The sequence below is a fragment of the Dermacentor andersoni genome, chromosome 3 (assembly GCF_023375885.2).
Source record: "Dermacentor andersoni chromosome 3, qqDerAnde1_hic_scaffold, whole genome shotgun sequence".
In the NCBI taxonomy this organism is placed as follows: Eukaryota; Metazoa; Arthropoda; class Arachnida; order Ixodida; family Ixodidae; genus Dermacentor; species Dermacentor andersoni.
In genome coordinates, this window is record NC_092816.1 from 108,299,986 (window position 1) to 108,326,918 (window position 26,933).

A 26,933-nucleotide genomic window follows, 5' to 3' on the forward strand; every position below is an offset into this window, starting at 1 on the left:
AGGCGACAACTATGGAAAGGACTCTTCAACAGCGTGCGAGACTCTACAACCGCGAGATGAACGTCGCCTCTATGGATATGATGTCGGCAATGTTCGGGAACAGCGTCGAGGTCTTACGAGAACTCATAAGATCTGTGGTTCGAGAAGAGCTCCAGAGGCAACAGCTGAACAACGGCCCCACAGCGGTCTCTTCGTTAGCAGAAGTGGTTCGCGAAGAAGTGAGACACGCAGTCCGCGAACAGCACCCGCCAGCACAGCCGCAAGCGTCGTCACCGGTACGGCCGACGGTATCGTACGCCGAGGTAGTCAGAGGATCTCCAGGACGTACTTTCATCGCGGCAGCTGCGCATGTACCCGAACCTCGGTTCTTGCCGTCTCCGCCGGAGACGAGATTCCGGAAGGCCGACATATGGCGCACTCCTGATAGAATCCCACTGTGCTACCACTGCGGCGAAGCTGGTCATCTCTACAGGATGTGCGAATACCGCAGAGCGGGACTTCGGGGGTTTTCCGTAAATGCTCCTTGCCCAAGAAACGGTGAACGCCCTTTCGAGATCCAGGAGTATTTGTCAACGCGCCAAAGCCCGCAGACTTCACAGCAACATCAACCTCGGTCAACAGTGCCGCTGAGGTATCGATCACCGAGCCCGCGTCCATCCTCAAGCTCTCCAAGGCGACGCCCCCAAAGCCCACGTCGGGAAAACTAATACCGGCGACCTGTGGAGGTGAGGCCGCTGTCGACGCAAGAACAGAGCCTCCAGCGCTGAACGACGGACGCGAGAGCAGTTGCGGAAAAAGTGACGTTGCTTCGGATTTATGTGTGTTTATAGACGGCTGCGAAATTACTGCTTTAGTAGACACAGGCGCAGACCATTCCGTTATGAGTAAAGTGCTTGCCGGAAGACTGAAAAAAGTGCTGACTCCTTGGAGAGGACCGCAAATTCGAACCGCCGGAGGACACCTTATCAACCCGGTGGGCAGGTGCACTTCTAGAATCGGAATACGCGGCTTTACATACGTCGCCAGTTTCATTGTCCTGTCAGAATGTTCAAGGGATTTAATTATTGGAATGGACTTTTTGCAGGCGAATGGTGCAGTTATCAACTTGCAGGAATCCTGTGTGTCGTTCTCCACGAAGCACGCCATCGCGACATTCGAGTGTGAAGAACAATTTGATGCTCTTCAGATTATAGACGACGACGTCACAATACCCCCAAGATCCAGCATAGCTGTCGCCGTAAGAAGCACCGTATTCAGCGACTATGAAGGAATAGCAGACAGTAACACTGGGCTCTTACTCGAAAAAGGGATCTGTATGGCAAGGGGTCTGGTTCAGCTGCGTGACGGGTGCTCGAATGTCTTCCTGACTAATTTTGGAAATGAAGTCCAGCATGTTGCGAAGGGAACTGTCATTGCCCGCCTTAATGCTTATGAACAGATTACGGATTTGAGCCCTTCCGATGCTGCACTACTGGCTTCTGACAACGTAGACTCCATACTCGCATCTGTCAACATCGAAGCAGCACTATCACCGAGCCAGAAGCAGCAAATAGAGAACCTTGTACGAGAATTCGCCTCGTGTTTCTCAACGACATCGAAAGTCCAGAGAACATCCATCGCCAAACACCGTATCATTGTCGACGAAGCTGTGAGGCCTATTTGCCAGCATCCCTACCGAGTGTCACCGAAGGAGAGAGAGATCATCAACAAACAAGTCGAAGAAATGCTTAGAGACGACGTAATTCAGCCATCGACCAGCCCGTGGGCTTCGCCTGTGGTGTTGGTAAAGAAAAAGGATCAGACCTTGCGCTTCTGCGTTGATTATCGGAAGCTAAACGTCGTCACAAAGCGGGATGTCTATCCCCTTCCGAGGATCGATGACACCCTCGATAGACTACGTGATGCGAAATTCTTTTCCTCTCTCGACCTCAAAAGCGGATACTGGCAAATAGAAGTGGACGAACGAGATCGTGAGAAGACAGCATTCGTCACACCTGATGGACTATACGAATTCAAGGTACTTCCGTTCGGCCTCTGTTCCGCACCTGCCACCTTTCAGCGGATGATGGACACTGTGCTCTCCGGGTTAAAGTGGCAGTCCTGTCTGGTTTATCTTGACGACGTCGTGATTTTTTCTACCACCTTTGCTCAGCATGTGGAACGACTAAGGACTGTGCTCAAAACTATTAGTTCAGCAGGGCTGACGATAAAGCCACAAAAATGTCACTTCGGCTTCCATGAGCTCCTTTTCCTCGGCCATGTGATTAGCTCCGAAGGCATCCGTCCTGACCCTGAGAAGACCGCAGCAGTAGAAAAGTTTCCTAGACCAACTGATAAAAAGGCCGTTAGGCGATTCCTAGGACTTTGTGCCTACTACAGGCGTTTCGTCAAAAATTTTTCAAAGATTGCCGAGCCATTAACGCGATTAACGAAAGAAGATATGCCTTTCGTCTGGCAAAGTGAACAAGAAGATGCATTCAATGAGCTACGACGGCGACTTCAAAACCACCCGGTCCTTGCGCACTTTGATGAGGAAGCGGAAACAGACATCCACACAGACGCCAGCAATTTAGGACTCGGTGCCGTCCTCGTTCAATGGCAAAATGGAGAGGAAAGAGTGATTGCATACGCCAGCCGCACTCTTTCGAGGGCTGAAATCAACTATTCAGCCACCGAAAAAGAATGCCTCGCTGTAATATGGGCCATAGGAAAATTCCGGCCATACTTATACGGTAGACCGTTCCGAGCAATCAGCGACCATCACTCACTGTGCTGGCTTGCAAACCTGAAAGATCCTTCTGGACGACTTGCTAGATGGAGTCTGAGGCTGCAGGAATACGACATAACGGTCGTGTACAAGTCAGGTCGCAAGCACAGTGACGCTGATTGTTTATCACGTGCGCCGGTCGAATCTGCTCCTGTGAAAGATGGACACGACTTTCCGTTTCTTGGAGCCGTGACCACATCTGAGATGGCCGAACACCAACAGTCTGACGCTGAGTTGCTCCTACTCATCAGGCACCTCGAGGGACACCCCGTCCATGTTCCGCGAGTTTTCTGCCGGGGCTTGTCATCGTATGTGATGAGAAATGGTGTCCTGTACAAAAGAAATTTTGAGCACAGCACAGAGAAATTTCTACTCGTCGTTCCTTCAGCTTTGCGATCCGAAATCTTGGAAGCCTGTCACGATGACCCATCAGCAGGACACCTCGGAGTGAGCAGAACCTTCGCCCGAATTCATGCTAAATACTACTGGCCAAAGCTATTGACTTCAGTACAGCATTATGTACGAACATGTCGGGATTGCCAAAGACGCAAAACGCCTCCATTAAAACCCGCAGGCCTCCTTCAACCAATAGAACCCCCAGGAGCCCCGTTCGAACAAGTAGGAATGGACTTGCTCGGTCCCTTTCCGACATCGTCATCGGGGAAACGATGGATTGTAGTAGCCACGGATTACCTAACCCGATATGCCGAGACATCCTCTCTCATCAGTGCAACGGCTGTCGAAGTGGCTGAATTCTTTGTGACCAAGATAGTATTACGACACGGTGCCCCTGCAATTATTATCACGGACCGAGGAACTTCGTTCACAGCCGATTTGACGCAATCCATTATGAAACTGACTCATACCAGCCACAGGAAAACAACTGCCTATCACCCTCAAACAAATGGGCTAACCGAGCGATTGAACAGGACGCTGACCGATATGTTGTCAATTTACGTAGACTTAGAGCACCGTACATGGGACAAGATACTGCCCTATGCAACATTCGCCTACAATACTGCATTGCAAGAGACCACTCAGGTAACGCCATTCCAGCTTGTTTTTGGTCGAACAGTTACCACACCCTTGGATGCAATGCTCCCTGTCAGCGACAGTACAGAACAGAACCCTGACACCAGCGACTTTACAGAGAGGGCCGAAGAAGCACGTCAGCTGGCGCGACATCGCATTCAACAAAGGCAGCGCATCGACGCGGACCGATACAACCTGCGGCGAAGGGAAGTCGAGTATGCCCCAGGCGACAGAGTATGGGTGTGGACTCCCGTGCGGACGCGCGGCCTGTCCGAAAAGCTCTTGCGCCGTTATTTCGGCCCTTACCGAGTACTTCGCCGCATCAGTCCCCTGAACTACGAAGTTACGCCAGAAGGACAAGTGAGCTCATCACGATGCCGGCGTCGCACGGAAACTGTACATGTGGTCAGACTTAAGCCATATTATGACAGGCAGTGAATGTTCGACCAAACATCTGTTCTGTGCCATACACCACTTTAGTATGAACAACAGCTTGTGAACAATTTAGTCGCTGTACGCATCGGGACGATGCGTTTTGGAGGGGGGATAATGACACAAGGCAGAAACATATTTAAACAACGCGCGCAGGTTCATGCACCCCTCAAGAGGACAACGGCGTATTGGAGAAAAAGATGACGAAATGATGGCACGTGTTTTCGCCGCGCGCACTTGCATCGTAGATTGCCGTTGTCAGCGTCTACAAGAAGAAGAAGAGGTGAAGCGACGCTCGAGAGAGAAGAAGAAGGCATTCTTGATCTCCTCTTCAGAACGCGGCAGTCCTTTTTATTTACCCCCAGGGCACAAGTTAGCCCACAATAAATAGTTGTGTCTGGACTCCCTTAATTGTTCGTTACAATATTATTGCTACATACTGTACATTTAGGGTGTAGAAAGGCCTCCTTGCAGGAGAGGATAGAAGCCTTCGACGAATCATTCGTTTTAGGCCTGTTTATGAAAAACATATATAAAATAAATAAAACAGGTTGTAAGTGCCTTAAAAGTGAGCTTACATGGTTCGTTTTAGCAGCGGAAGCTGATCCGCTGCCTAGGTTGCCGAAACACGTGAGGTTAGTAAACCAACAAAGTAATCGTGGCGGCAAGTTACAGCGACGAATCATCAATACCTGCTGAAGGAAAAGCCGATGTGGGGAAGTTACAATTGCACTGCTTCGGGTTCATGTTTTAGGCTCATGGCGTCTTCGGGTCTCACAGGAGCACCGACCACCACCGCCGCCGATTCGAGCTTAGCAAACCACAGGGCCGCGTCAGTCGTCAGCTTTAGCGCGCCGCTGTGCGCGCGCTCAGGCCGCAAAGGGCTACCGAGCGACGCACGCAAGAACACAGTATTGGCCTAGGTTGGCGGAAACCGTTTATTGTCTCCGATGGTACTGAACACTCCACAAACGCCCAATTACGGGGCGGCGAGGGAACCGAAGGGGTCCCGCCCAAAGGGCGAAAATACAGACATGGCCGCCTTTATAGCTCGTCACTGCGAGAGCACAGGCTCAAGTTGGCACTCGCTGGTAGGAAAAGTCCCGGCAGCTATGCTACTTGCTCTCGCTATAACCAATGCGCCAACTGCCGAGAGTTTGATCGATCTTCTTCAGCTGGGGTCTCCGATAAGCGCGGCTCGGGCGTGGTACGACCTCGCGTGTGCACTAGGCACCCGTTCTTCGGCATGGCGTCCGGAATGGATAAACACCAAGTACGCGCACCCCTCACATGCAAGTACACCGTGCGCAAGCTCTGTGTCGGCGTACGAGAGGAATCACGTAGATACCTAGCGATGCCCCTGAAGGAAGACACACGTTCCCCGTCGACGGCAGCCGAACTGCGCCGCGCCGTGACGTTAGCGCCTTGACCTCACGGCAAACCACCGCGACTGGGGCGCCACCGCTGACAACAAGTTGCGAGTGGGCATGTGGGGAGACATAGGCAAGGCAGACCAGTTGAATGCGCCCGCGCAGCGGTGCCGGCGGATTCTTCAATCCCCGCAGGCTGTGCTTTGACGGGCCTTATATCTGCTTTTCAATTGCTTACGCGCATTTCTACATATGAAAGAACTGTTATGAAACGATGTACAGTTTACGCTAATTTATTGCGTATGTCATCCTGTATTCTCTGGGTAACGATATCAGCCCTGGCTAAAATCGACGGCAGTCGACAAAGTGTGGAAATTCAGTTTCCTAATATGGTTTTAAAGGGGCCTTGAACCACTCCTCGGTCTCGGTAAACTAGCATACTCCGCGGGTAGCCTACGCCACTTTGAACACCTCAGCCAAAATTTCCTGTCGGACGCGGTGCATGGAGCTCGCAAGCGGATTGCGAATTCACCTTCCTCTCAAACGCTCTCTATTCAACAGAACGCCCTGCCCTCACTCTCTTCTGGACGCTTTATATCGTCATCGCACACTTTATTTCGGCATTCCCTAAGACTGCTGCTATTGGTCGATAGTTGACATCAAACTGCGGGGGGGGGGGGGGGGGGGCGGCTACATGACGTACAGGGGCCGACAAAAGTAGTGTACTCCACGCAGCGGGAGCCGGAGCAACGGCAAACTGCATAGCAACGCCATCTACAGGCGGCATCTGGGATCGAGACAGCCAATGGGTGCCCTTTATTATCTGCAGGCATGTCGCTTGACTAGTGTCAATGTAGATGGCGTCGCGATGCAGTGTGCCGCTGCTCCGGCTCCCGCTGCGTGGAGTACACCACTTTTGTCGGCGCCTGTACTTACCGCGGCCGCCGCGGCATGCCGCCACGAGTTCACTGGCTCAGCGCATAGCGGCTCGCTGAGGACAACCGCGCTTGGCTTATGTTTAGTGCGTCATACACACCGAAAGCGGAAGTCGAAGGTGAAATTTAGAAGGCAGAGTGTTGTGGATACGCCCAACTGCGCCGTAGCCTTCGCAGTGCAAGGCATTGAAGAAGCAAAGGGAACACAGCGGATGTCTTGTTTGACGGCCAATAACTCCGCTTCTGCTGAACGCATTGAAGTACTTTTTCGGCGACGTATTTCTGAAAGAGCCTATTTTCACTTAAAATGCCTTTTTCCACTTGGATGAAAAATTCCCAGTTACGGAAAAGGCGAAGCAGCGATCGCGATATCAAATTAGTAGATAGCTGTACGATGTAAGGCTAGTAGCTTTATCGGCCGTATAATCTGCTAAACATTTCCTTATTAACTCGATTAACAATGATAGAATATGAAAGCGTGACTCAACGAGGACGTAGAAAGAAACAGATACATACTGCATCAAAACGGCAAGTTGAGCCAGTTGGTTGGGATTCATGGTAAGGGTTGTGACAGCGCACCCAAGACGAGGACAACAGAAGGAATCAGTTGAGACTCAGCGCGGTGTCGTCGTTTTATTCCTTCTGTTGTCCTCGTCTTGGGTGCGCTGTTACAACCCTTATCAAGAATAGAAACAGATACACCGATACAGTGCTGTCTTTGTGTGTATGCGTCTTTCTACGTCCTTGTTCAGTCACGCTTACACGTTCTATCATAGATTCAAACCAATTAGACGGTCAACGGGTTTTAACTACACGCACGCAGGCAAATACGAACACTTATCGCTCGATGACAGCGGAAAATGTCTGTTAAAACGCTGGAGTTGTGAATCGTGGCAGCAGCCGCGCGCCAATTAACCTCCGTCCGTCTGTCGCTTCAAGGCGTACGAAACGTCCAAAATACAGCGCATACGAGGCTATCGGCACTACGCGCACTTTGCTACCATCGCAGATTGCTTTGAAGATGAGGCTCGCACAGGCGCGCACTTCAGCCACGTCGCAGACCGCTTTCAAGACAAACGAGCACCGACAACGCGTCCCTACGGCGTCCGGAAAATGCGTCTACTACGGCGTCCGCGATTCGCGTAGCCAACGCCGTCGAAGACGCCACTGTTGTCTCCACTTTGTCAGAAACAGCGGGTGAGGTGAGGTGAAATGAACTTTATTTGGTCCTGGAGAGCCTCGATCAGACACCCCCCGAAGGGGGTTCCGCCGCGGTTGCTGGCGGCGCCCATGCCGGTACTGGGAGACCATGGCCCTCCGCCCGTTCGCAGGCCTCCTGGACTGCAGAGAGCTGGACTGAGTTCGCCGCTTTTAAGGGCCCTCTCCCAGCCCTGCTCTGTGCTGAACTTGGCGCTACGTAACGCCGGGCACTGCCAGAGCATGTGAGCGAGTGTGCACTTATCGGCCCCCGCAGCTAGGGCATCCTGGATCTATGCCTTCAGCAAAGTGACTAAACGTGCTGCGAGACGGGAACGAACAAGCCTGTAGCATCCGGAGAGCTGATGATTGCGGTCTAGTGAGCTTCGAATGCGGGAGGGGGTACCTCCGTCTTGACAGTTGCTAGTGAGACGTAATCTCGTGAAAGGTGCTAAGTGGATCCCTGAAGCTCTCCGCGAACCCGCCTGCGGACCCGCCCGGACGCCGCGACAGGTGACTTCTCGCGCACGGTTATAGGCAAGTTCGTTGACGTTGGGAACTGACGAATGAACCCTTAAGCCCATGTGGGCTGGAAGACACGTAATTGTGTAAAACCCTACTGTACCCCCAGAGCTGAGGACAGCGGGCCTGAGGCGAAGGCCCGGACGGCAGCCCTGGAGTCAGTGAATATATCAGGACGCGAAGGGTCCTTCATGGCTAGAGCTATCGCTACCTGCTCTGCTACGGAGGCAGACACCTTCTTAACGGAAGCTGAGTTGAGTACGCGGCCCCGATGATCAACGACTACGGCCGCAAAGCTATCGGAGTGACCATACTGTGCCGCATCAACGAAAGCCACTTTTCCCAGGGATCTAGCTGCGAAGTCAAGCAGAGAGCTGGCGCGTGCCTTTCGCCGGCCAACATTGTACTGCGGATGGACATTACGTGGGAAGGGTTTCACCATGTAGGTGTCCCTCATTTTCTTTGTAAAAAAGACTTTCTGTGCCTGACTGCCCGTATGATGGCAGCGAAGCGACTGTAGGAGACGCTTCCCAGCCTTGGTGAAGGAGAGCCGTGCGACCTGAAGTAGTTTCTGTGCCTCAGTCACCTCCGATAGGGTGTTGTGCATGCCCAGGCTCATGAGCCTGTCCGTGCCGGTGCTCGTGAGGAGTCCCAGCACCCTTTTGATACTTTTCCGCATTAAAGTGTCGAGTTTATCTTCTTCGCGTTTAGACCAATGTAGTGCCGATGCGACGTAATTAATATGGCTCATGAGGAACGCGTGGTACAGCCGAACGAGGTTGCTCTCCCTCAGCCCTCCCCTTTGGTTTGAGACCCTTAAATGAGCCTAAACATGTCTTCCATTTTGGAGGTGATGCGCGCCAAAACCTGCGAGTTCCTGCCGTTGGACTCAAGAAGCGAGCCAAGCACCCTAATACTCTGGGAATCGACAGCCCGTCTCTTGTGGTTAGCGTAATGTGTACCTGATCAAGCAGCGAGGAGGGCTTCCTCCCGGGCCGAACCGATGCGTAGAGAAGCAACTCCGATTTGGAGGGGGTGAGTCGAAGCCCCGTACCCTCCACAAAACTTTCGGTGATAGACAATGCCAACTGGCGCGCTTCCTCTACCTAAGCGTCCGAACCTCCCATGCACCAGACAGTAATTTCGACCGCAGGACGTCGTTAGTATTGGCTATAGTGGAAAGACGCTCCGAAAGGCCTTCCGTGGCTATGTTGAACAAGAGGCAAGATTACCGCTCGCTGCGGGGTGCCCCTCGCACCCAGGGTAAAGTTCCTCGATTGTAATTTCCCGATCTTTATGGTTGTTTTGTGGTCCTGGAGGATGGCGCGAACATAGGCGTGGAACTTTGGTCCCAGCCCCATGCTCTCGACCGCCTCCAGGATGAACTTATGTGAAATGGTATCAAAGGCCTTGGCGAGGTCAAGGGCCAATATTCCTCCAACATCTCCGGATTCTCGGTCGATAATTTGCCTATAAATCAGGAGCATCGCATCCTGGGTGGAGAGACCGGTCGGAAGCCTACCATGTTATGTGGAAAGAGCTCGTTATCCTCGATATGCCTAGTAACCCTGTTATGAACCGCATGCTCCATCAACTTCCCCACACAAGAGGTAAGGGAGATAGGACTTCAGTTCTCCTTGGCGAGTGCCCTGCCCGGCTTGGCGGCGGTCCTCCAAGCTTCTGGCACGCGGCTTTCTGTCCAGAGGAGATTGACCCCCTCGGTTAACTTAGCGATGGACTTATCAAGATTACGCAGAAGCCTATTCGTGATTTCGTCAGGACCCGGGGCTGAGCGACTATTAAGCTCATAAAGCACTTCTCCGATCTCAAGTTTCGTAAAGGGCGAGTCGACTTCCTCCAGCGGCCCTCCCCGGAATTCTAGGTAATCCCAGTCACCGACAGGGCCTACCGGAAGGTATTGCTACACCAATTCCTTAAGTAGAGTCGTGTCATTGACCCAATTCCTTCTCCCTGCTTGCAGCAATCGGTCGATTGCCAACCTCTGATTACCTTTGGCGTTAGTCTCATCCAGCAGCACCTTCAAGAGGTTCCATATGCCTGCGGTGCGCATCTGCCCGTCTACTTTCGAGCAAACTTCATTCCACTGCTCCCTAGATAGCTCCTCACAATATTCCTCGATTTCTTTATTGAGGAGCGCTATGCGCTTACGCAGCCTCCTATTGAGCTTCTGCGTGCGCCATCTGTCAACTAGCGATTTTTTACCCTCCAGCAAATGCGCAAGACGTGAGTCCATTGCAACCACTTGTTAGTTAGTCTGGAATGTCTTGGTTGCGAGGAGCGCATCCTCCGCTAATCGCGAGAAGAGGTCCTCCAACGTGGCATATTCGGTCTGATCAGCCTAGCGGCTGGTTGGCCTGCGTTCTTGGATTCCGGGGTAGAGACCACAAGGATATTCTGAGTGAAGTTCGGGCAGCCGAAATCTTCCTTTGCTTCCTCCGGGGATAGTCTCACCGCCGCCATCGCCAGGACTTGGGCCAAGCATATCTGGCTAACCTTCTTGAGATCCAGGCCTCCCTTGGGTCGGACAATGACTCGAATATGGCTCCGTGGCAAGTGGGAGAGCCTCGACGCGGTCGCAAGGCGCCGAAAGACGCCCTGCACGTTGGCCTTGCGGCAGCTAGCTGTACTGACACTGAGAAGAAACACTCTCTTGCTGCCGGAGAGAACGCTTATTCTTGCTGAAAGCGGTCCGCCAGGCGCGTCAGCTTCTTCGCGGGAAAGAGCTTCCCGTTCAATCATCTCCACCTCGGGCATGATGCCGTTCCTACGGCGCAGGGAGGCGCCCAGCCGTACTCCTCGTCGCCGCCAATCCCAAATCTAGGGTTAGCGGGGGAGTCGGCGGGAGGAAACTTCTAAGTCCCAAAAAGATGAGGAAAATGAGCCTACCGGGTCAAAAATGGGCTCGGTAGAATCCTCTCGACGAAATATGTAGAATGGTGCGAAAGTCTTGACGATTGAAGCAAATCTTCCGATCGCAGTCATTCGAAAAAGACGGAGCCAGCAGAGATGCGTCCGAACGCGTGCGCTCCTCAGCGGGTGAGGACGACATCGATGACCGCTTCCCCATCGCCACCTCCGTCACCCCTTTCGACGTGGCCAAAACGACGATCCTGCGCACGCTGCGCGCGCAGCGACCGGACCGGCGCGTTGCGGCAGGTACGCCCCCTCGCCTCCTCCCCCGTGCCGGACTCTCCCGCGAGGAGCGTTCGTTCCTCCTTCGCCTGCTTGTCGTCGGCTGCTACATGACGGCCGCCAGACTGCATAGGCTGCAGGGAAAGGGTAGCCCCGTGTGCAGCAACTGTGCCGATGTTGAGACGCTCGGGCACCTCCTACTTCACTGTCCTGCTTTCAGTGTGGAGCGTACGGACTTGTGTTCTTCGTATCGGCATTTGGGAGTGCCTTGCGACACGCCCCGCAGGGGCGCCTGCGTCAGCAGGCGTTTGGTGCGTTGCGACACCACGTACCCGAGCACACGAGGGTTGGCCCCTCCCGCCTTCTCCTTTCCTCTCTCTTCATCTTTTTCTCCCCACACCCCTTTCCCCGTGCAGTGCTGTTGAGGTGTCCTCCTGTGAGAGACAGTTACGGCACTGCACTGATCTCTTCCATTCTCTTTAAAATCACTTCACACCTTGCGACACGACCAACGCGCTGCTTTTTCCTGTTGCCCACTCGTCTATCGTCAAAAGTGCTCCTGCGGCACTACTTGCCTTTTGCAGTTCGACACAACTAAGAGCGCGGCTCTGAGCCCCACATTCCACATTCACTTATGTATTTATTTATTTTTTACTTTTTTTGCCGGCTCCTCCTTTCCTCTCATCTTTTTCTCCCCGCAACCCTTTACCCGTGCAGTGCTGTTGAGGTGTCCTGCTGTGAGAGACAGTTACGCCACTGCACTTATCTCTTCCATTCTCTCTAAAATCACTTCACACACACACACACATCGAGGAACCGTAGCAGCCACCGGAGAAGAACGCCCCCTCCTCCCTCATCTCACCCTCCTGTCTCGCGCGCCACAAGAGAGGGCACGCATCCCGACCGCGTTCCTCGCTCGCGCACGCGATATTGAACCGCGTTCGCCGGCTCACGCTCAGAAGCTTTCACTCATACGGAACCTCACGGCAACGGCAGAGATGCGCCTGGAGTGTCCATATAATTGCTATCGCAAGAAACTTGCGCAGCTTCGCCCGAAAGGCGAAGAATAGATTGCGATAGCAAATTAGTGGTTAGCTGTACTGAAGTAAGGTTAGTAGTTTTAGCGGCTGTATCAACTTGTAAACATTTGCTTACTAACTAAATTAACAATGCTAGAATGTGTATGCGCGACTGAACGACGACGCAGGAAGAAAGACACGCAGAGACAGCGCTGTTTTGTGTGTCTGCTTCTTTCTACGTCCTTGTTTAGTCGCGCTAACAAATTCTATCATGGATTCAAACCAACTATGTCGTCAACGTGTTTTATCTAAATTAACCAGCGCAGTGCCAATAACGCAAAGGTAAACATAAACATCTCTCGCTCGATGAGTGCGGAAACTCGCTGTCAAACTTCTGGAGTGAGGAATCGCGGCAGAAGCAAAGGAATTAACCTTAATACATCACTCGGTTCAACGCTAAAGAAACGTCGAAAGAACAGCGCACACGAAACTGCCGGCACTGCGCGCACTATACAAACATCGCAGATCGCTTTGAAGAGTAGGGCCATGCGGACGCGAACTTTGGCCACGTCGCAGATGTCTTTCAGACACACGAGTGCCGGCAACATCTCCCTACGGCGCCCGCAATTCGCGTAGCCAACGCCGCCGTAGACGCTGCGGTTGTCCCTACTCTGTACGCAGCCGCGGACGAAGAGTACATCGAGGCATCCTGCCTAGCAACCACCGGATAAGAACGCCCTTCTCCCTCTCCTATTAACCCCCCCCCCCCCCTCCCGCGACGCGCGCGACAGGAAAGTGCACGCATCCTTGCCGCGATCCTCGCTCGTGAACGCGAGATGAAACCACGTTCGCCGGCTCATCCTCACACGCTTTCGCTCACACAAACAGGATATGGGGCGCGGTGACGGTTTTATCGCCCTTGGACTTTATACGGAACTTCACGCCGACGCGACGGCAGAAATGCGCCTGGAGTGTATATAGTCGACGTGGACTGTTTGAATACCATTCCAGAAACCTCGCAACGCTTGTTTCTTGCCAAGAAAATACTTACTTTACGAGAAAATTGCATCTGAAGGGTCCGAATACCTTTTTCGAAATTCAATTCTCCCGCCAGCCAACCGGGGGACTGGTGACGTTGCATTGGCCATCACCGCCCTTTGCTACCGTCGGTGAATAAAACGGCGCTCGACAGATGGCGGCACCGAGCTATGACACAGCTGCGGATTCGCCGTTGCAGCTTTTTTTTTTTTTTTTGGTAGAGTGGCGCAGACCGTTCGGACATCCCGTGACATCACATGAAAGTTGAATTCTCTGCTACTTGCAGTTTGTCCGAGTTTCGCGAGCCAGCAAAGCGAGTACGGCACTACGCGATAACTACTGAAACGCGAAAGCCAGGGCGGCGCGGAGCGGTGTGAAAACGAAACGTCTCGACCGCCCGCGTCGTTATCGAGGGAAATTTCAATGAGTTCTTTTTCTAAAAGTGATACAGAACTGGACAAGTAGTATATTATTTCGTCTTGTAATACAATATAAGCATGTTTTGTGGCACGATTGGTTGAGCACTAGTGACGGAATTTAACCCTTTAAGGCTTTCATCATCGGGCAAGTACTTGAATGTCCCGGGTGCGTCTCTAATCTTGTCCTGCATTTACCTCAATTTATCGATTATTAAGGCTCTGTTCGCGATTATATTGACGCCTTAGAGATTCTCTAGCACTAATGTATCACTTTAGCTTGTTTTAAAATGTGCCTTTAGTGTCCCTTCAAGGTGAGACCTCAAACACACTTGCCAGCTCGCACTCACTCTTGGCTGGTCCTGGTTGGACGCCTTGGCAGACTTCGCTATTGATAGTGCTTCAATATACGCAAGCTTGATGTGGCTACGATCCGTCTGTCAAGCTTGGACAGAACAAAGCCACTCCGCACTGGAGTGGAGATGGTGCCCTGAAATTGAAACCGGCCGCCGCCATCTTACTAAGGGAATCGATAAACGTTAGGCTGTGGCGGAGTAGAGGAAGCGTTTTCTTTTCGCTTTCAGCGGTTTTGAAACGACCACTTTTGCCATGCAGATGATTCTTGATGTGTCTGTCTGTATGAGCCGTTTTAGGATAAAAATTTTACGTCTAGCCAACTTGCTACCTGAGATCGCGATATGACGACTAAGCCAATGGCAACATTCTAGCCCGAAACCCCAAGAAGCTTTTATTTTTCAATCACTCCAGAAGTTATTATCATAGAGCAAAAACAGCTGCACTGCCACTATTCTCCGCCTAGTGCTGCATGTTTTTAACGATGAAGTAAGGGTAACCGCTGGCTGGCTTCCCCTCTGCTAGTAAGAATCTGGTGGAGTTGTGCCTCTAGAATTTTTCATAAAACCTCCTTGTTCCGCACCAAGCAGCACACATAGACTGGAACATATGAGCGCCAGCGGGCATTGAAGGCAAACGCTCCACATACGCACTGCAAATGTATGTGGCTGCGTTTTGCCACAGAGCGTAGAAACCGCTGCGCTACGGGGTGCCCGGATGCGTCCGCTGACTCTGCGCAGTGCTGGAGTTAATTAAATTAAATTATGGGGTTTTACGTGCCAAAACCACTTTCTGATTATGAGGCACGCCGTAGTGGAGGACTCCGGAAATTTCGACCACCTGGGGTTCTTTAGCGTGCACCTAAATCTAAGTACACGGGTGTTTTCGCATTTCTCCCCCATCGAAATGCGGCCGCCGTGGCCGGGATTCGATCCCGCGACCTCGTGTTCAGGGTGCTGGAGTTGTCGCTGAGGACAACCCCGTTTGGCGCGTCGTAGGCACCAAGATCGAAAATAGTGTTTTCTACGCGAACATCCAAAATCAAGTTTGAACTGCGCCCCACGGTGACGTTCAGTAGGCGGAGCGTTGTGGGCACGCCCCGCTCCGCCGTGGCCTTCGCAGTGCGAGTCATTGATGGAGGAACGGGAGCACCGCTAACGCGATGTTTGATTGCCAATAACTCCGCTTCTGCTGAGCGCATCGAAGCACTTTTTGCGGCAAAATATTTCTGAAACAGTCTAATATGATTTCAACTACATTTCTGGGCTTCTATAAGAAGTGGTTCAGGACTCCTTTAACTGAAACAAGGTTAGAGGGAAGTTAGCCCTTAAAATATACTATATTAAGAAATTGTGAATATTAGAACTTTCAGTAAATGGACTGTACTCCGAATTGAACACACTGTGGTAGCATTAACGACTATAGCTTGAAAAGTCTGCATGCGCATTTACATTCGCATAGTTGGTGGAATGAGGACGCAAATCTAAATCACACATCACGCACACACACACACACACACACACACACACACACACACATATATATATACACACACACACACACACACACACACACATATATATATATATATATATATATATGTGTGTGTGTGTGTGTGTGTGTGTGTGTGTGTGTGTGTGTGTGTGTGTGTGTGTGTGTGTGTGTCGAAATTACTCCTCCATGCTTATCGCCTCATGGTTATATGCACGAAACCTTGCGTCGTGCGTGACAGATATTTCGTTTGGATTCAGATGTGTTTTGGTTCTCACGGTGACAAAGAATGCCGAATCATGGAACACAACACAAAATACACATAGACGCCAGCATGTGCCTTCGTGTCTTCTTTGTTTTATGCCGCTTGTTAGAGCTAATTCTTCACCGTTCTTGCACTCCATCTGGCTCAGCAGTCAATGGCTACAATAATGATTTTCTTCCTATGAAACTCGATTACGAAGATTGTGCTCTTCATGCGAATACCAATAGAATCAATATAAATTAATTGTGCCCTAAATAGGAAAGCAGAATTCGTGCTATTGGTGAATTAGCATGCCAACTTTTCTGGAATATACTGAAAGAGATTTCTGAATACACGGGTGAAACTGTGGATGCGGGTACGGCGGATGGCAAGCTCCGTTTCTAGCCGCACTTAGTCACTCCGTAACGCGCAGTCAATCCGTAGCACATGAAATGGCAGCTACGGAGAGTCCGAACGAATAAGGGAAAAAACAAAAGAAAGTACACCGTATACTCAAACAGTATTTATGACCATAAGAACGGCAAGGCACTTGAAAGAAGGATGTCCTACCGTAAAGGATAGTGGTAGTGGATAGCTCACCTGTAGTCCCGCGTTCATGCGAAACGAGCTCGACAGAGAGCCGGCCTGCTCGCAGAAAGACTGATACCTCCTGTCTTTCGCGCTCGTCACGTGAAAACACGCTCGCGGCGTGGTCTTCCCTAAACCCCTTAAACTTGGTCAAGTAGCGACGCTCTCCTCCTCCGCCTTCACTCCTTCTCGTTCTCCACTCTTTCACGCTCCCTCCTAGACCGTGGCGCCACCTACATTGCTCGAGCGTAGCAAGAGCGCCAGCATGCGCTCCTCGCCCGCCGTAGACGCTTCTCGAGCAAAAATGGCGCTGAAGCAAGGCGCGAGGGCCCACGTGATGCTATTAGGCCAATAGCGACGCGGCACCAGCCTCGACCAGAGCCCGCGAGGAGGAGGCGGCATTCTTGAAAGCGTGGTACTACTTTACGAAGATTAGGAGGTTCCCCCTTATCTTCTCTTGTGCAGTGCGATTGAGGGGTCCTTCCCGAGCGGCGTGGAGGTCACGGCGGACCGAGACGGCATGGTGCGCATTTACGCCCCTTCTGCCCGCCACCAGCCGGACCACGGCGTTGGTGAGGCACGCGCTTCCCGCAGTGCCTATGTTTGACATACACGTATGAAAAGTCATAATAAAGTAGAACATTGTAAACCAACACATTCATTTTACGCTTTCAGCATCTTCATATGCCTATTCAAGTCCACTAAAGGCGAAGCACTGTCTCAGTTATGTGTTTCCCCATACACTACGTTACCAGGCTTTGCCCTTTGTCTGAAAATTGTCTAATTGCCATATTACACCGGAACTTGTATCTTCCTCAGATATTGCACTTTAGCTACCCCTTATTCTGTTACTGTGTTGCTCTAACGAACCACTAGAGCTCAGCTGTGCGCAAGATAAGTCCTACCCATTTCACCTCATACCTTTATTATCCATTGAAACGTATACGAGGCTGTGTTACGTGGGAGAGCTAAAACATCTGTTCCTTTTTTTTGCGCAGCTGGATTCCGACCTCGAACAGTGCGTATTCCGCTGTTTGGTAGAGTACACGAAACCTCAAGGAAAAATGGAGAACCGCACATCATTTGCAATAGATGGAACGCCCTGCTCTGAATCTGAGCCCCTGAAGGTGAAAATTTCCCGGACATCCATAGGGGCAGTGAGCGCCCAGTCTATTAGATGGGTCGCTAAGGCCAAGAAAAAAAAATTATTTTTCTTGTGCAGCTCACGTACCGCACTGGCTAATTCAGGTAGCCTACTCGAAAATCCACTGACTACAACACGACCACGGGAAGTGCATCATCACAATTCGTTAGTCAGCTCACAGCGGTGTATATTGTCTGAGATTGTGTCTTTACTTCTGTTTGGTTTTGATGGAGAGGGATCTTTGTGCAGCCAACACTTGTACGAGAACTTATTTCGCCAATATCACGCATTCGACGAACTCTATAAGATAATAATGGATGAGGAATATTTACAAGGCTTTCTCTTATTGCAATCACAACAAAGGCTTAAATATTCTAAAGAGACGTTTAAGCCCTTCCCGTGTTTTAGTTAGTTCTCCCTAAGTGTAAATATACTGTATATATACTATGTAAAAATCTACCAACTACGCATTCGATTTTTTTCCTTTATAAGAGTTGCTGCTCGCTGACCTAACTTACGTGACTGTATACGAAAATTTTTCTATGTTATTTTCTTACCACATAGGCTTTCACGCGTATTCCGCAGGCTTATTATCATAATATATAATTTCAGTAACTGTGCTCTCTACTAATCTTTTATGATGCCACTTTCACAGCAACACTAAATATAAATTGTTCTTTACATTGGTTACTGCATGTCTGTAAATCAAAAGAGATCACCGTCACCACGGTCACAGAAGTGGAACCTGTTTTGTACCTTCTCGCAGCACTGGTGACGTTCATCTGCGCTACATTTTGAGTACAGCGCAAAACCTTCATATACATTTTTTTCTCTGTCTACACACTTTTGTACGCACACAACGCCCGCGCAGTGTTTGCGCATATATTTTGGAAACGGGCTCGTCGGAAATGCTGCGCAAGTTCAGCATTCGAGAGCAAATATTTGATGCTCATAGTATTATTTCATCATCATTCATTATCTAGTTCTTCTTGCTTGCTCAATTCCCTTTCCTTCACTATGAAATAGCAGAAAAAATATGGATGCTATTCCAGGCTGCATCTTGACCGTTCATGTTACGAAAATTTCGGCTCTCACTGTAGCTATTCTTTGAATGCCTTCTGTGTGTCTAAATTCATTTGCGCACTCCGTCAGATTGAAGTGACTGCCCACCCATTCTGCTGAATATTGGGCAACACTATCGGAAGAACGTGTAGAGGTGAATTTTTTTTGGACTAAGCAATTCAGGATGGAAAATGTTGTTCTGTGATACCGAATAAAATTTAGAATCTTTTATTCGTGAACCAGCCTACGTGACGGCAAAGGCTGGAGCTTGTGAGGGCCACAGAAAAAGTTAAAACTTGGCACTAGGTGTGCAGTGTGTGATGCGGCCCCATTCTGCGAGACTGCCTTGGTCACAGCGTTCCTTGGATTTCACAACGAAGCTGCTAGCATCTCTTTCGTCGGCATTATTGTTTTCGTTTCCACGTTCGTGGGCAAAAATGAGGGCTGATCTTCGCGGGGCTGGTGCATACCGGGCCGACCCGCGGCAAAGGGGAAGCGGGCTTCAAGCACTCAGCAAAATGAAACGAAACGTGCATACATTTTTTGCTATTCCGTGTACAGCATACAGAACAGCGTTCGTTTCAATAAAAAACAAGCACAAAACAAGAATCCGAACCACATATTTGATGACGAAACTGAGAGAAATTCATAAGAGCGTTCTATGCCACATTTCGATGCAAGCGTCTATTGCGTAATGGCCTCAATCTCTGCTTTGTCTACTAGGGGTCCTGTGTTCGAATTCTGCCGTCGAACGTTTTTATTAAGCTTTATTTATTTCATAGTACCCTGTTGAAAATGTCGAGATTACAAAGTTACGAGGCCGTTTGAAGCCAGATGGACGAAATTTAGGTGAACCCATGTACTTCCTATAATTTACATGCTGGCTCAACCACCCAGATTGCAGCTCCCGTTGACACTCCAGTTGCAGCACTGCTACGGGTAGGCCAGGCAGGGTTAGGGCTCTCGGGCAACCTCAGTGACCACAAAGCGGTTCTCAGTATCATTACTTAAACGTAATAAAATATTTCGTACACCCATGAGCATGAGCAGGGGCAGTGGTTTCCAGCAGCTTCGCTTGACATTCACTTTCGCAGGACCGAAATGGCGAGTAAATTTTTTTTGAAGGCGAAATACTGTCGTAGACCTAGCCATAAGCCGGCAGCTTCTGCGGGAGAAAGAGTCTCGGTGTCTGCTGTGTCCCATGATTGGTTTCAGAAATAAGTTTGACATTGAAACTAGAGAGGTTCATTATATGCACATTTGGCCTTTGTAAAAAATTCTCAAATCGGCAAAAACGTTCAACATTTAGTCCTAACCCTGTAACTCAGTGCAGCACTGTAATAGGGTTATAGGAAACCCCACGCTATCGAGACCGAAGTCCAGTGCTATATATAATGCGCGTGTCGTACGCTATAGGTAGACGCATGCGTGATCGACTAACCTGACTACTAGAAACATCCGGTTTATTCGCAAGAACGCGCGGCTCGAGGTGCCTGGACATGGCAAAGAGTGCGTCCAAGTAGAACTGAAGAACCAAGAAAGGTGAACGCCACGAGAGCGCTATATTTCCGTATTTGTTTTATGTGTGTTCTAGAGTGGAACAAAAATACAAAAAATCTGCGCGGCCGAAAACTTGTATGCAGAGTTCTTCGTCAGGTAAGAAATATGCCTCGGCACTACGACAGTCATGCATTATCAAATAAAATGAATAATTTATTACACTCTTAGGTTGCACTAGACCTACTAAAAAGCCATAGTTCCAAAAGAATCTCAGTGCCCTTGCACTTTGTCAAGAAGGATGATAAGCCAAGCTGTGTATGTGGGCCAATATTGGCAAACTGCACCTCAGCCGCTGGTCGGACCGGCATTGCACTATCTTCGGGATCGGCCTACGAATGGGGAGTGCTTAACGCCTGCCTCACATTCGCCGCGTGTCGATCCGGCATTGCACAATCTTAGGGATTGGCCCACGCATGGGAAGTGCTTAACGCCTGCTTCACCTCCGCGGCGGGTCGACCCGGAATTGCACTATCTTCGGGATTGGCCCACGCATGGGAAGTTTTTTGCTTACAAAGACACGAACATTTCCTTGGACGGTATACAGCTTTGCTGTAATACAGATAAGCAACGAATGCATATGCGAGTAGAGGAAATGGGTATACGCTGATGCTCAAGGAATATGCCTGAAAGCAACTGAATTAGACCTACGTCCGCATTATTCACTCTATACGAGCATTGACAACGTTCAAAATCACATTAAGGTGTCTCAAAGCGTGGAAATTATTAATTCGGTCGTTTACCTATTCTTTCACAGATATGCCACAACATGAAGTGCGTTAGCCCGTAGCGCAATAATATGCTTCCATGCGCAAGAATGTGAATTTGCCACAAAAAAATAAAGAAAGAAAATAATCAGCGGCGGGCATCGTACCACGCCAAGGTGAACTCATAAGCAGAATAAATGTTTTCGTTTCTGAATGAATACCTTTCCATTATTCTTTCTCTCCACATACCGTACTTTCATGAACTATTCCCTCCGATCAGTCTTTCCTCGGTGCGGTTCCTCATGTTGAGCAGTAATTGTTGCTGCTCCAATACAACGACCTTGAAAAGTAAGCTGCAGTATTTGAGGACTAACTTGTGAGGAACCTTCGCCTAAGGGATGAGAAAGTCAGGCAGGACAGTGGTTTAGTTGTACCAATCACAGAAAAGATTCAAAAACAAAAGATTACATGATTGTCTTATCTTTTTGCCTACCATACAAACACGATACGGAGTGGATAAACATCGCAAGCTCTAAGCACTATTTATGATATCAGAAAACATACCTTTTACAATATGCGTCAAAATTTCACAGAAATGTTTAACTAGACGTCCAGATCCATAACCTGGTTCCCCGACTTAAGGTAGCTTTCAAACAGAAACAGAAACACCTTTCAAAACAGAAACTGCGAGTAAGCCATGTGCAATTTCTTATGCGGTGTTTGACATTTATCTTGCAACAACATAAAACCTGAGGTGACTTTATGCGCTGACTGCTCGCCACCACAAATGGCTCGTTAGTTTAACTACCGGTCTTGCAGTTCCCACTACCAACCCCCGAAGTAGTGCGTGTAATTAGCACATCGGTATTACGAGCAGGCGTCGGCATCCATACACTGGCCTATCAGTTCTTTATTTAAGCAGTTCCTTTCCTCCCAGTGCATGTCAAAGACGCTGCTACCGTAAGGCCGAATACCACACGACTAAACTCAGCAAATTATTGTCCACAAATCGCAGCACTTGAAACAGGCCCTTAAACCACTATAGGGCTTTGTTTGGAAATACATGTCGCGAATAGCATACGCAGCTGCCCAAATCTCTTCCAAGAGTTGCAGTCGTGTGCTGCAACTGTAGTTCGCAAGCGGACCGTGAACTTACCGTTTTCCAAAGCACCCTCTTTTTGAACACAGCCCTTCCCATCACCTATTTCAGAGCTGCCGGTGGCTGTCATATGTCGTGATATTCAAGATTACTTAGACGGCTGCTATCGCATAATTGTCGCAAAGCTGACATCTATAAAGAAAGGTGTATGGATCCGTCCGCTTCTTCCTACTGTTACTGCCTGTGCTAATTGACGCAGGTAATTGAAGAGGCCGAAGTGCGCGAAAAGTTGCGTTTCAAATTTCGATAAGAATTACGCATCTCTGGAAGAAGCAGAATAATTTAGAGGGCGCTAATTTGAACGCTATGGCGTGGAACGCCATAGCGTTCAAAGACTCTTTACTTTTCATGCTTCCCGGCAACTGCAGCTTATGTAACCGTAACGTTTACCGGGAAAAGCTCGCTGCAAACGCTGTGCACGAAGGCGAGTTTTCTGGTAGAAACGCGGCCTCTTGCATGGGTCGACCTCCCGCTAGTGTTTCCCGCTTTTAATAGTTCAATCTGTGAATAGCTAACATAAAGGACATGCACGGTTCAATTCTTCTTTTTAATTGCATTTGTTTGTGGGCTGCCGTTCTCAAAATTCCGAGCAATAACTTTGTAAAGAATGATATGAAAGGTGTGAGCAAGAGTGGCGGTAGAGAAGGTGTTGGGTATGGGTGGGTCGGAATTTTATTCGAAATACTTTTTGCCGGAGCAATGCCCAACGCCAATGGCGGATTTTCTGCGACGCAGGCACGTTAGCGCTCTCGCGTTAATATTGCCCAATTACGACGCAGCCGTCCACACAGACGTAGGAATGGATATTTAGCCACAACGATTATCCGTGTCGTAGCCGTGGGGTCCTGGGAATTCTGAGTTTTGAGTGCTCAAATATCTTCGAACCTCCAGAAACTTAATCCCAAACCCCACGTAGGCTTACGCCTTTCAAGAATTGGTGACCTTACAACAGCTTATGCTATATTTTCAAATTTGCTTTTTTTGAAATATCTTTTGCCCCAAGATCATGTGTTGACGTTGTGATTTACGCCTTAGTATATAATGTTTCCAAAGTACGTCAAGAGAGCAGAATGCCAAAGTGGTTGTTTATTTTTAGGAGCATACAAAAAGAAACTTTCTTAGAGGCTCGTGTCAACGCCTGGCAACTGCTTTTTTCAGGAAACACCGACCCTCTCATCAAAAAAACAAGGCGGCGAACCAGCCAGACGATGTAAAAAACGGCTTTTCGTTGGCCAAACAAGTACCACCCAAAAATGAAATATTCTATATTAGGGTAGGTCACCAGGTTATACATATATTTGGCTGCTCGAGCAACAACAGCAGCAACAAAAACAACAACTGTCTCCCGCCGTGGGCATGTGCCATGCCTAGTCAGGCTGATAAGAAGACGAAGATATTCCATCTCGTAGGTATGCGCCGATGAGTGCCTCAGAGTAGGGGTCACATCAACCGAGAGTAGGACGCCCTCAGCAAACAGAAATGTGCTTCCTTGTTCTCTTTTGAAGCCTTGCGCGTGATTTGAGCCCAAGTAAGACTTTCGACACCGACGTCCAAACAGGCTGGGCCCTCAGCCTCAAATAGAAGGCGATGCACACTGACCGCGCTCCGCTTCTGGACGAAGTCGAGTCGTTCGACGGCGAGGGAACTGAAGCGGGCCTCCAACAGCCTTCGTCCCCTGCCCCACAAAAGGTAGCTCCGGTGGCCAGTGTAAGTGTAGACGCTGCAGCCGTCCAGATTGGAGATGGCGCGGCTGATTCCGGATCCACGCACGACAGTCAAGGGGGCGGAAGTGGCGCAGAGAACGCTTTTCGGGACGCTCCGAGTCCCTCTTCTCGATCAGTGGCTGCTCTCATGGAAGCAGAAGGTGAGATACGCGCATTTCTGTTCAGGTTTGAAAGAACGCTCAACTCTCTTTCAAATAGTGGAAAATGTCTCGGCGAGCGATGGGCGCCGCGTAATGTATTTCCGTTTTCCAAGATTGCATTTTGTGTCAACGCCATTACACCACGATTACTTTCATGGCTTTCATTTGTATTTGAAAGAGTATTTTGATCGCTACCAGTTTAAAGATGGTTCTTATGAAGCATGGGCCTTATTGCCGGTATGACCAGTGTTTGCGGCCATGATATCATACAAGGTGATTTGCCGCATTCGTGGTTCTGGCTTTCTAAACGCGAATTTAATTTTGTAGATTTTGTTTTCATTCCCATCTCCCTCGCCCCTTTATATTGAGCGAAGCGCGAACGTTTAACAATGACGCAGAAGATAGACACGATGACATGAGCTCTCCTCATGTCTTTTATCTTGGTCATCGTCAGTGGTTCGCGTATCAAAACAAAACAAAAAATCTCCAACCGCAATAGCCCATATAGGTGTACTAGCGACTACACCTACGCTTTTTTCTCTTTTCTTTCTGTACTATTGTCCCAGCGCTCACATTTGTGAAAGCGCTGTCACTTGCACCAGGATCATAGTACGGTTTACGAGGAAGGTGCGTTGACGAAGCTTTTAAATGCGACAAGCAATGTGCAGCGTGAAGTTCACTTTACCTCAAGTTTCCAATATAAAGCTAATAAGCTATTCATCCCAATAAGCTGTTCAATTGCGCTAATATTTAAGTAGGAGTTTGTTTAAGTAGGAGTTTTATTGTCGGAGCGTATATATGTGCGTAACTCATCCCACATATTACACTAACCGGGATTCGTGTTTTGCCATGATTTCTACTATACCAACCTATTTCAATCATAATATAGCGCTCTTCACATAAAAACTTCATTGACAGCAATTGCGGGCAAATTTCAGTAGTCTCTGTCTGTCTGTCCGTCCGTCCGTCCGTCCGTCCGTCTGTCTGTCTGTCTGTCTGTCTGTCTGTCTGTCTGTCTGTCTGTCTGTCTGTCTGTCTGTCTGTCTGTCTGTCTGTCTGTCTGTCTGTCTCTGTCTGTCTGTCTATCTGTCTGTCTGTCTGTCTGTCTGTCTGTCTGTCTGTCTGTCTGTCTGTCTGTCTGTCTGTCTGTCTGTCTGTCTGTCTGTCTGTCTGTCCGTCCGTCCGTCCGTCCGTCCGTCCGTCCGTCTGTCTGTCTGTCTGTCTGTCTGTCTGTCTGTCTGTCTGTCTGTCTGTCTGTCTGTCTGTCTGTCTGTCTGTCTGTCTGTCTGTTTTGTGACGCTTTGGGGATGGTGAAAAAGTCTACCATTTCCAAAATTACCTAATTGCTGCGAAGTGTGCTATTCCCCTTCCCTGCGTCTGATTTTTGACATTTCCTGATTTTTGTGTATGCGTACTCTTCCTAGCTCTAGGATTTTCAGCCAACGCCAATCGCGGAAATGGAAACTCGGAACATCCTTTGGTCTGTTCGCCCTTGGCTCAACTGATTGTTGTAGCCGTCAGCTATAGAGGTTAGCTGTGTTAAGCCTGTAATGCCCAACGCATCATACATGCCACGTGTTTTGTTGCCCCAAAATTAACGATAGTCAGTAGTGATTTTGATATTCTGGAGAGAGGTATAATAGCTATGGAATTTTCAGCAAAGCAATTACCAATTAAATAATTATTGTAGTAACTACTTTAGAAAACAAACAATGTTTATTATTTTTGTGTATTTGTACTCTACATTCACATTAATTAGAGATAAGAAGTGGTTATAATTTTCCGTGATGTGGAACAACGTTTGGCCATTAGAGGGTTGGTGCGCACTTCTGTGGTAATTTTCGTTTGCTCATGGGCGTGTGCAGGGAAGAGCAAAACTCTGTTACAGTACGGCTTGTACATATAGCCGACAGAGACAAAACACCGCATGAAACAAAAGCACTTTACTTCATTCACCGTAAACTCAGGTGATCGAGCATCTCCGAGGGGCCGTCCACTAGACTGGCGTAGGCGAATGTCGCACATCTTCTCCCTCTCGCGGTACTCGCCCACGCACCTGCTCATCACGCTGCTCAACCTGACCGTGATGTTCCTTCTGCTGCTCTTCTGGCGCCAGAAGATTGTCCAGCACAAGTCGAAGATACTTTGAGTTACTGGATTCGACTTCTATTTATGTGTGTATCACATTTCTGCGTGAAAAAACGTCTCTAGTGCTTTACCAGTACAAAAGGAAGGCCTAATATTTGCAGACTAGTTGTCAGTGCAGTTATATTTACTGACTTGCACAATTTAAAAAAAAAATGTTCTCAACTTTATATTCAGAAGGAAAGACGGTGGAGCTATTTGGTACTGCATGGCCTGAGGTAAAGCGCAGGAGAACACGTAGAACACCAGCACTTCTGTTCTTCTACGTGCTCTCTTGTGCTGTTCCTCAAGTCAGGAAATTCATATACGCGATATATCAATGACTGAATTATTTTTGTCCTTAAAATAGATACCGACAATCCGATTAACCAGTTCAAATCGTCAGCGCCTTCACATGTGCACCTTGCTTGTGTCCAATGCCTAGATGGTTGGTTCACACAAATATTTGATCAGGGAAACTGATGAGTTAATGTGAATTATGTATATACGCTCATATTTATATCATGTACGAAGAATTTGCCCTCTGCTGTAACAATACTTCTTTTGCTGCTTGTAAATATTAAGAGAGGTCCTGCCCTTGCAGTTTTTCACTTTGAGACTTGTGTATGATGCGTAACAAAATAAGAGTGCACTATATGCAACAGATAAAATTCAGTTGAGTTTTAATGACTTGAACCTTAAGTGTCCTCTTGAAACCAGGTTGCCGTGAATGTTTATTAGATTTTCGAATGCGTGGA

General features: G+C 49.1%; 1 protein-coding gene and 1 long non-coding RNA gene across 2 annotated transcripts in view; both read left to right on the forward strand.

Annotated features, from left to right (window-relative positions):
• The window catches only part of LOC126539751 (uncharacterized), a 45,688-nt gene extending 24,496 nt beyond the window's left edge, over positions 1-21,192 (forward strand). Inside the window, exons 4-5 of the long non-coding RNA XR_007601379.3 lie at positions 17,557-17,685; positions 21,079-21,192. This is a non-coding gene — a long non-coding RNA (uncharacterized lncRNA). The remainder of the gene's footprint in view (positions 1-17,556; positions 17,686-21,078) is intronic.
• Positions 21,193-23,598: 2,406 nt separating this feature from the next.
• On the forward strand, positions 23,599-26,218 carry LOC129386357 (uncharacterized). Its single transcript, XM_072286743.1, has 2 exons — positions 23,599-24,051; positions 26,019-26,218. Exons 1-2 carry the CDS (start codon positions 23,775-23,777, stop codon positions 26,198-26,200), a joined length of 459 nt encoding a protein of 152 aa, XP_072142844.1. The 5' UTR covers positions 23,599-23,774; the 3' UTR covers positions 26,201-26,218.
• Positions 26,219-26,933: the final 715 nt, after the last annotated feature.

Bases quoted from the DNA above. Each gene is read 5' to 3' on its own strand.
- LOC129386357 (XM_072286743.1), top strand. From the start codon at position 23,775: ATGCACACTGACCGCGCTCCGCTTCTGGACGAAGTCGAGTCGTTCGAC. The intron at 24,052-26,018 runs GTGAGATACGCG...CCGTAAACTCAG, and splicing joins TGCTCTCATGGAAGCAGAAG to GTGATCGAGCATCTCCGAGG.